General features: G+C 35.3%; 1 protein-coding gene across 2 annotated transcripts in view; it reads left to right on the plus strand.

Moving 5' to 3' along the window:
- The window catches only part of Fyttd1 (forty-two-three domain containing 1), a 28,610-nt gene extending 18,070 nt beyond the window's left edge, over nucleotides 1-10,540 (plus strand). For both annotated transcript variants that reach the window (XM_021635347.2, XM_021635348.2), the window contains 5 exons: nucleotides 1,587-1,683; nucleotides 2,085-2,146; nucleotides 3,890-3,964; nucleotides 5,473-5,599; nucleotides 8,238-10,540. In XM_021635347.2, coding sequence (XP_021491022.1) covers nucleotides 1,587-1,683; nucleotides 2,085-2,146; nucleotides 3,890-3,964; nucleotides 5,473-5,599; nucleotides 8,238-8,336 — 460 coding nt within the window. In that variant the 3' untranslated portion in view covers nucleotides 8,337-10,540. The remainder of the gene's footprint in view (nucleotides 1-1,586; nucleotides 1,684-2,084; nucleotides 2,147-3,889; nucleotides 3,965-5,472; nucleotides 5,600-8,237) is intronic.
- Nucleotides 10,541-10,735: the final 195 nt, after the last annotated feature.

Consider the following 10,735-nt stretch of genomic DNA (forward strand, 5'->3'; position numbering starts at 1 on the left):
AACACCAAAGCGTAATACAGATAATTTGTAATTACTTTGGATACAGGAAAGTTAGAAAGCCACATAACTATTTCTTTGTTTTGCTTCTTTTTTTTTTTTTTCCTTTTTTTAGCCCTGTAACTGTGTAGACCATACTGTCCTTAAATATGTAGAGATTCTTCTGCCTCTACCGTCCCAAGTGCTAGAATTCAGCCATATCCCACCAGCCTAGGATGCATGGATGTTTCTTAAATTGAAGTTGCTTTTACAATAAATTAAAGAGCACAAAACTCCTAAAACTATGAATTGTTAGGACATTCTGTTCTCCATAAATGACGAATTAATCAGAAAAGCAGCTGATAATCTGTGAAGTTACTTTATTATTTGAATTTCAAGTGCTATTATATATCTTTTATAAAAAAACAACTTATAAAAATTACTGTATAGACATGTAATAATCAAATTACAGTATTGCCTAATCATTTTTGGAATCATTTGGTGGCATCTTTTGTGAAAGCGGGTTCTTTGCAAATAAAAATCTGTCATTTATATGAGATTTCCGTGTTAATTGTGCTAACTAGAGAAATTTCTCATTTGAACCTCTGAAAGCTGGAAGTGAGATTTAGGTAGCCTTTTAACTACTTGATTATCCAATAGGTAATTATGAAAGTTTGTTTTTCTCATATTAAAGAAAAAGAACAGACAAATACAATTATTTATGTTTTGTTTTTCAAGACAGGGTTTGTCTGTGTAGCCTTAGCTGTCCCGCACTCGTTTTGTAGACCAGGCTGGCCTCAAGTTCACAGCAATTTGCCTGCCTCTGATTCCTTGAGTGCTGGGATTAAAGGCATGTGCCACTGCAGCCAAATATAATTTTACTAATTGTATGTTGTTCCATGTCTGAAAGAATTAAAAAGTAGAAGTGTAACTTTAAAAAAATATTATTGTGTGGGGATCAGAAGACAACTTTGAAGAGTTGGGATTTTTCTTTCACCATTATTTGAGTTTTAGGGATCAAACAGAAAAGAAAGACAGAAAAGAAAGCAAAAAACAATAGAGGTAGTTTCTCCTTTGTTTTTTTTTTTTTTTTAAGATTTATTGAATATTGTTTTATGTGTTTAAATGCTTTAACTTTGTATATCTGTGCATCACATGCTTGCAATGCCCACAGAGGTCAGAGAGGATGCCAGATCCCCTGGAACTGGGGTTACAAATGGTTGTAAGCTACCGTGTGGGTAATAGAAAGTGAGCCCTGGTCCCCTGGAAAGAGCAGCCAGTGTTCATATCTGAATTGTAATTTTAAAAACAAATTTAGGGATAGGAAATAATAGAGCTAAAATGTAATTTTGCAAATGTCTTCATAAGATGTGAAATATTAGAGAATAGACTATTTGGGAAATAGATTAGTTCAAAGTCAAGTTGTGATGTGGTTTACTTCAGAGGGAGATATTTGTAAATCAAATTTAGCAGCTTTGTGTAAATAAGATGGCAAATTGGAATCATGTTCATCAAATTTTAAGCTTATGAGTTTAACTGTTTTTGCTTATTTTTTCTCAGAGTATTTGAAAGCAAAGTGGCTGAGATCACTCATTTTTTTGTTGTTGCAGAAATAACATTCCAGCTAATTTTACCAGGAGTGGAAATAAATTAAGTCATCAGAAAGACACTCGTCAGGCAACTTTTCTTTACAGAAGAGGCCTGAAGGTATTGAAAAGCCCTGATTGTGCTTTCTCTACTCACATGGATCCCTTAGTAATCATAGACTTGTGAGAGTAAGATTAAGTTTTAGTGAAAAAAAAAAAAAGACACTAGGTTCATTCTTTCTGTTAATATATGCTCTTCTTACTTCCTGTCTCTTCTTGTTTGTATAATAGTATCTTATAGTAGTTTATCTTGGTTATTTACTAATAAACTTGTATTTGCACTTGTTCTAATCCATTGACTCCAACAGAGGATGTTGCCAGCATAGCACAGGCCCTTCCTGAGCTTATGCTCATGTTTACCCTGAGCTGTAAAGTTACTGGGCATGATAACTGATTAGACTTAAATTTCCTGTTTTCTATGAGATCTGCTGGGGTTTTTTGTTGTTTTTATTTTCTTTTTAGGTTCAGGCCCAGTTAAACACAGAACAGCTGCTGGAAGATGTGGTAGCAAAGAGAACTCGTCAGTAAGTTTCACTTTGTTTTTTTGAGATGTTTTTAAATTCAAGGTACTAGTTACTCAAATTGCCATTTGTCCCAGTGTGCAAGAAATTAATGAAATCCAAAATGAAATTTTTCCTGCAGTAGGTGAATGGAACCCAGGACTTCAAATGTGCTAGACAGATAATTACTGAGCCACATTTTTAGTTCCCAAATGATTTGGGTTTTAGATGTCTTTATCCAACTTGAATGGTATAAGTGGTTTCCTTCTTTTGCCTTTCTTCTTTCCTCCATTCCTTTTTTCTTTCTTTCTTTCTTTCTTTTTTTTTTTTTTTTTTTCTTTCTCTGCACCTTCTTTTAAACAAATGAACCCGTTCAGGGATAAAATTCATAGATTTTTTTTTTTAGAGGTAAGCTTCTGACCATTATTCTTCCCAAATGTAAATTGTACAGTGCTCTGGTTCTACCGAGGTGATCAGAATTTTTAACTTAAAAAAAAAAAAAAAACAACTACTTTTTATAAAATAAAATGTAAATAAGGTCATGGTCCAGATGTAATGATAAGTACAGTGAAGTACAACTTTGAGCAGTCAGTAGGAAATTATTTAAACCTGATGCTGGCAGTGTAGGAGACAAAAACTACAGGAAGAAAATAATAGTCTCTTTGCCTCATCAATGAACATTTACATAACGGTGATGGTATTTTATGCTGGGAGAGAGTCTTGTTCCTCAGATTCAGTAGTCATCTGAGCTTAGCATTCAACTATTAACCTTTCGCCTCCACCTCTCAAAGGCTGGGATCACAGGTGTGTGGCAACATGCCTGGCATTATTTGTTTTGGGCGTTGACGGTGAAAAGTAGATACAGCAAAAGGTAGCTCGTTTGGGGAAAATATAATGGGATTACCAGATTTGAGCTAATGTAAGTAAATGTAAAGTAGAGTTGACAATAATGGTGTCATTCACCTGTGATCCAGTTTTGGAGGGCTCACACCGGAACATTCCAAGTTTAAGAGAAGTGCTAGACCACATGGTAAGACCACTGTGGAGGATGAGGAGGGGAGGGAGACGTAGAAAGCAGGATGAAAGGTGGAAAGGATTAGAGAGGCTCTTAAACTTCCATACAAAGCAGGCAGAATTTAGACACCATTAGAAGGACTGGGGTTTTATGTTACAATGAAAAGGAAAATAATAATACAACCATGAAAATAAAAGTAGGTAGGAAAGCTGAAGGTGGTGTTCCATTTTAGGAAAAACTTTCTATGCAGATGTCCTGTTTAGTAAACTAAAAGTAACAAACAGTCACTGAAAACAGGAAAGGTCAGAAATGCTACCTCTAGATTAGAAAGGTTGAGCAGGAGCCTGGGATGAGAGACTGTCTAGTTTCATTAGATGCTCTTCTGCATTTAATTTTTCAAATGTAATATATTAATTACTTTGAAAAATATCTAACAAATCCATGTTTTCAGTTCTTAAATCTGGAGAGGCAGATGCATTAGATCCTGGTGGGATCCAGCATCTGTGCGTGCAAGTATGTGTGCATGCATATGTACGTGTGTGTGTGTGTGTGTGTGTGTGTGTGTGTGTGTGTGATGTGTTTTAATCTAAAAAAAATAAATAGCTACTTTGAAATCTATAATTCTTGGTAGTGGAACACTTGGTTGGTTCACTAAGACAGATAGATGGGCAGAGAGTCATAATGAGTATCTTTGAGTGAATATACTGTAAAATTTATAAGCTTCCATTTTAAGGAAAAAATTTCAAACCTAGATGGCGTACTTCCACCACGAATGGAGGAATTTTGACTGTATCCATTGACAATCCTGGAGCTGTCCAGTGTCCGGTGTAAGTCTTTTTCTTCCTTCCTTTTAGTTTTCCTTTCTTCCAACGTTACAGCCTCTTGGTATGTAGTTAGGGAAGTGAACAGTATTGCACGGTGCTTAGAGTGTACTGTCTAAGTGAGGGTAAAATGAGATACAAGGATACACTTACTAAACATACATTCCCAGGGGGATTGCCATGAGTTTTAAGACCAGGGTTAGTTAGACACATAGTGAGTTCAAAGTTAAGAATGGTTCCGTGTCTCAAACAAAAAAATGGAAATCATAAGGGTGAAGTCAAAGAAAAAGCTCCCTTGATTCTTGGCTCTACATTCCCCAGATAACACCCATTCATCTGTTTCTGTATATGTAATACAGACATTACCAATTTTATTTTAGACAGTCTTCATATGCAGCCCAGGCTGTCCTTGAACTTCTTGTCTTGGGCTCTTGCATGCTGAGGAACCGAATATATGCCACCATCCCTGCTTATTGTATGTTTTAGTTTTCAAAACTTCTCTTCATGGAGAGGAACTCAGTGGGGAGATGGCTCAGTGGTAAAGTGCTTGCTCCAAACACGTTGAACTGGGTTTGTATCCCCAGCCCTCACCAATTGTGACAGCATGAACCTGCAATCCTAGAAAGGAGGTGGAGGGGTGGGGAGCAAAGACAGGTGGACAGGTGGATCCCTGGCCAACCAGTCTAGCCAGATATTCGCTCTGGCTGCCACATGTACACACGCCACTCACAGAGTTCTCTAATGTATATATGTGTGTATATATGTATGTACATATATACAGTTATACGTGTGTGTATATATGCGTATATACATATAAATTTACATGTGTATGTATATACATACATTTTATGTGTATATGTATAATGTATATATGACAGTAAGTTAGATGACACTTGTGCTTACTGCTCTGCCTCCACCCCTGGTATATTTTGGATGTCTTTACTTTGAGACCATACAGACCTGTTTTCTCTTTAAAGTTTTATAGTACATCTTACCAAGGTGAACTTAAAATAGTTAACCATTTCACCATATGTATTGCACTAAAAAACATAGGATGCTTTAATTTAAAGATCACCACTTAGAAATCACCAGTCATTTGACTTGTTAAGGTGTTGTGTGGATAGGATGGAGAGATGACTTAATAGTCCTGCATAGGATCTGAGTTCAGTTCAGCACCCACAAGGCAGAGCACAGCCTTCTTCAGCTTGAACCCCAGGGGCTGCAATCCCGTGTCCTCAGCTTCATAGTCACTGCACACATGTGGTGCATATGTGTATAAGGAGGCAAACACTCAGATATGTAAAGTGAAAAATTTTTTTAATGTGTAGTTTTGCTTGAAAAGGTTATTTTATGAGCAGTTATAACTTTGGTAACTAGAGTAGTTCATTAAGAGCCAGCACTTTATTTTTATTTTTGAGAGTACAATGTAATAGTCCTAATTCACTTCAACATGCATAAAGAAATTTTGAGTATTTTTATCTAGTAAACTAATTAAACTTTTTTTCCTTTGTTAGAACTCAGAAACCGCGATTAACTCGTACTGCTGTACCCTCATTCTTGACAAAAAGAGAGCAGTCTGATGTTAAGAAAGTTCCTAAAGGCGTCCCTCTGCAGTTTGACATAAATAGTGTGGGAAAACAGGTAAAAAAATTAAAATTAAAATTCCTGTATTTCGAATTCCTGTATTACGACTCACTGAGAGCCTTCTGATAACCAAAAACATCGTATAGCAAATTAAATAGCGTAGTCTAGCCCCTTCCCCAGTCCCTAGGCAACTGCTAATCTGTTTTCTTTCTCAGAGATTGCCTGTTTTGACATTTCTGATCTTGTAATATATGATTTGTTACTAGCCTTTTATACTTACCATAATATAAAGTTTGAGCTATCTCATTAGCATTTTAAATTATTTGAATAGTGTTCATCGCATGTATATGTCACATATTATGTATTCTCTTAATTAGTTGGAAGTTTTTGTGTTCTTTGGCTGCTGTATATAATTCTGTTTTTTGTTTTAATGTTAGCTTTCTTTTGGGAGGGGAAGGTAAATGCTAATGGATATATTTGATTGATTTTGGTAGACTGTATGGCTAACTCCACATTTAAACTTTTTAGGAACTACCAAGCTGTTCCCCAAAGATGCTCATTTATATTCTTACAGTAATATATGGATTTCTAAACTTCTCCACATTTTTGTCAACATTTGTTATTATCTGTCACTTTGAGTATAGTGACAAGTTAGTGTGAAGTAGTATGGACAGTTTGTATTTTGTGTTCTTTGATCTTGTTAAATTTACTTAATTCAGGTGACTGGAGAGATGACTCATTGGTTAAGAGCACTGGCTGCTCTCCCAGAAGTCCTGAGCTCAATTCCCCAGCATCCACATGGCAACTCACAACTATCTGTAGTGGGAACACTCTTTTGGTGTTCAGGTGTACATGCAAACAAAGTGCCCACATAGAATATATAAATACATCTTTAAAAAGATAAAAATAAACCACCTTGGTCAACTACTTTTTAAAAAATTACTTAATTTTATAGTCAATCTGTGTATTCTTTAGTCTTTTCTATATAAATACTTATTCTGTAAATTCTTTTCCAGGGTTTAAACCTTTCTGTTTGTTTGTACTGTAATGGCTAGCACATCCACTGCAGTGTTGGATAGACATAGTAAGACTAGTGTGTTTGCCCTTTTCTGAAGCCTGAGGAAAAGCATTAAAAATTTGACCATGTTTCATGGCTAAATTTGCCCACTTTTCTGAGTTTAAACTCAGAAGTATAATTTGCCTTTTCCCCTTTCTATTCCTTCAGATACTGACAGTCTGAAGCATGCTTACCCCGACACTTTGGACCTTTTCATTCTCTGCTCTAAAAACACCCACTCCTTTTCTACAGCTCCTTTCAGGACTCCATTTCTGACTCTACATTTCCCTTTTTCATCAGATGCTGAGAGTTACAGCTTGCCTGCCCTGCAGTTTTTCCTTTTAAACTCAAAGAAATAGTTTTTAAGTTAAAAAAAAAAAAGTATATGGCTAGGTATAAGTTTATTGGAGACTCTCTGTCAGATTGAGGTAGCACCCATCTTTCTAATCTGCTGAGAGTTTTTACCGTGAATTTATGTTGAATTTCATTATACACTTTTTTTTGGAAAACAGCTTGTCAGAAATAAGGTCCTGGAATTTAAGGTTAAAAGTATGGGGGAGGACGGGGTTCTGTTTAATGAGAGAGTACATGTTTAGCACAAAGTCCTTGATTTAATCCCTAATACCAAATGTGGAAGAAAAAAGACAAACTTATTCTTTTTGTTCTGTTTTGATTTTTTGAGACAGAGTTTCTCTGTCTAGCCTTGGCTGTCCTGGACTCAATTTGTAGACCAGGCTGGCCTTGAACACGCAGTGATCTGCCTGCCCCTCCCTCCCTGAGTGCGGGATTAAAGGTGTATGCCACCACTCCCAGCTGTTCTATTTTATTTTGATCCTATTCTTAATTTCTTTTCTGTTTGAAAGCACTTTGTTGGTTGTTAATGAGAAGCCAGAGTTTTATTTAAGTCTTTGTAGGGCACTCAGTTAAAAACTTTGTTGAAAGACTCTTCAGTTGAAACAACTCTGGGTCTATTATTATTTTTTTTTTTTAAGTCGCAGTCTCATACTGTTGCCCAGGCTGGCTTTATACATGATAATCTTCCTGCCTCAGCCTCTTAGGATCCATTTCTGGCTAGAATGACTTGTTTTTGTTTTTTTGTTGTTGTTTTTTTTGTTTGGGGGTTTTTGTGTATATGTGTTTTGTTTGTTTGTTTGTTTTTGAGCTAGAGTCCCACTTATAGTCTTGGCTAGCCTGGAACTCTGTAGGTCAGGCTGACTTCAGATTTGTAGTTCCATCTGTCCTTGCTTCCTGAGTGCTGGAATCAAAGGTGTGTGCAAATACTAGTTAAATTAGCTGTTTTTACCAAAGCTGTCACTAAAATCTGTGACAGTCTTTGCAGAGGCCCAAATTAATTCAGATAAAGGTATCTTAGATGTATTTTATATAGACAGCAGTAATAATAGTAGTATATATGTTTATATAATGTAATGTAGGCATTATAATTGGAAGATAAAGATTCTTGAGCTATCTAGTTTTGGGTTCTGGAATGTTGTATGCCTTAGTTTTTTGTTAGAGTCAAATGAAATTATACACACAATTTAAGATGTCATAATGTGTTATTAATTATTACTCTTAAGATCACATATAAAGGGAAATTTTTTTTTCAGTCAAGTTAATTTTTTTCCTCCTTTTCTATAGACAGGGATGACTTTGAATGAACGATTTGGGATACTGAAAGAGCAGAGAGCCACTCTCACATTCAACAAAGGAGGAAGCCGCTTTGTGACTGTGGGATAGATCCACATAAAAAGAACTTTTAAGTGTTGACTGTTTGAAAAGTTGAATTGCTTGAAGAGTTCATCAGAGGAGTTCAAGAAACTTTACTTCAGAATATTCACGAACCTAAATAACTTTATTTTTGAAGGTTTTTTTTTTTTAAATGTATAAATAATGCCCTGAAAAAATAGCAGGGAATATACCTATCTGTTCTTAAAGATTTCATGGTTGGCCCAAACAAAGCAATTCATTGTTGACTTCTTTGATTCTTCGTGAAGCAGAAGGAAGACAGAAAAATAGAAATTGATTATTTTTATGAGCGTGATATTTAGATCTCATCACTCTTTTGTCCAGTTTTTAGACTTTGCCATGGTAAATATTAAACTGCAGAAATAAGAGTACACCTCTGTGTTGCTGTCACTTATCCATTAATGTGCTGGTATAATAAGTACAGTTGCCTTTTTGTCATTAGTGATATTTTTTTAACTATAGGAGAATTTCAGTTCTGGCTCTTAAGATTTATGGAAATATTTGGAACTTGGTTCATTTTTCAGTTACTGTAGAATAAACCCCCTGAGTTCTAAGCATTTAGTATTGAACTTTTAATAAGAAGTGTGGCTCTCAGCATTAGTCTCGGAGCAAGTGTGCCAGGGCTATAAATGCTTTTTTACAAAGTGTCACACAGGGTCTTGGAGGAGATACCCAATGTAAAACCCTGATAGTTTGTGTTTCATATAACAGAACAGTAGCAAATTGTAGGATTGGAAATGGAAAAGTAAAACCAAAACGACAACCTGGGTCACAGTTACACTTTTCTGGATTAGTCCTGTCTTGAGTCTAATGTCCAGAGAGTCTTCTCCAAATGATGCTTACAAGAGTACACTTACTAGACATGAAGTCGTATGCTTTGTATATAAAAGGTTTTTTTAAAGCTTTTCGGCTTGATAAGTTCAATAATTTACAACTCCCCAAACAAAAAAATTACTTGTCTATGTCACAAAGAAAAAAAAGGGAAATTATAATAAATTTGTACTTAATTGTATATATTCACTGTTTGTATCACTCCAAGTTCAGGCATAGGGAGAAAAGGTTTTTCTTTTACTCTGGAAGTCTGCTGTGCCAAGATAGTGCTGAGAGCCCCCACCTAATTCTATACCATAAATGACAGTAAAATGCCGAAATGCGGTGACATATTCCAGCTACAGGTTATCACATGGTCATTTTGAAGCTTCAACTTTTGTTTTGCTATGATTTCAGATCTCTTGAGTGGGTGTTTAAATATCTCTGCTGTTGATTTCTCCTGTAAAAGGAAGCAAAGCACCATGCTTCCTGCCCGCCTTCATTGTATCTGAGACTTCACTGTCTGATGTGCTTTGAGTTTCTTACTGGCTTATGCTAGTCATGGGAAAATCAGCAACAATTCATGCTTATACCAAAGATCTAAATCTACCCTCAATATCTGTTATTTGCCAGTACTTCTACTTAATAAGGGACTTTTGGAAGCCAGTCACAGAATTTGAAAATAACTCTAGTTTCTCCTTAGCTGTGATGCTGTTCATGAGGCCAAGGACTCATTATAAAACATTGTTGCCAATTTGAATACTTATTTTTGGTTCAGGAACAAAACATTTTAGAGTGGTTTGCTGGGAAAGGAAAAACTGAGCATGAACACTATATTTGGAACAATTTTTAAAAATATGGTATAAAAGTCTTTGTTTCTTGTTGTTTTAAATATTATTATACAGAGGTATTAGTAATTCCATTTTCGGAAAATCCTAAAAATTGCCCAAATGTTGATTCTAAGTACATTGAAAAACAGTGTCTTTGGTATAATAAATGTTTGCTCTTCATGCGTCTGTAATTTAATTTTCTCTCTTAAGTTTTGCCTTTGATACAACTCAGTTAAAAGTAACATCTTGTATATAAACAAAACAATATGCTTTGTTGGAGGAAAATTTCCTTCCTTGGAATGTGGTTGTAGTCATCCTTGTTCAGTTCTTGAAGCCTTTTTTTTTTTTTTTTTAATTTAAACAAGGTGCAACTTAAAATTTCCTTTGCATCAAGGTGTATGCAAAACATTGATGCAGTGCATCACAAAATGAAAGTTTGTATTTAATGAGGAGGTGCTTTACACTGTACTTTTTGGTGTTTTTTGGAAAAGTTACATTAGATTTATTCTGAAGCTGTTCATTTTTGACAAATAAAATGTAACAGGTTTCACATGAGTTATTCTGAGCAAAAAGATTGAATTGTGGTTTTTTTTAGATTGTTCTGTGTTACAAAGCATTTTGTAGTGATTATATTTATGATTTCTAGGAAGATACTGATCAGGTAAATCTACACTCTTTTGGTATTCCTATAACTGCTTTTTGGCCATTTCATGTATGGGTAACTGAGTTTCAAACCTGAGGTAACCAAGA

This window comes from Meriones unguiculatus, chromosome 17 (assembly GCF_030254825.1).
Source record: "Meriones unguiculatus strain TT.TT164.6M chromosome 17, Bangor_MerUng_6.1, whole genome shotgun sequence".
NCBI classification, from domain to species: Eukaryota; Metazoa; Chordata; class Mammalia; order Rodentia; family Muridae; genus Meriones; species Meriones unguiculatus.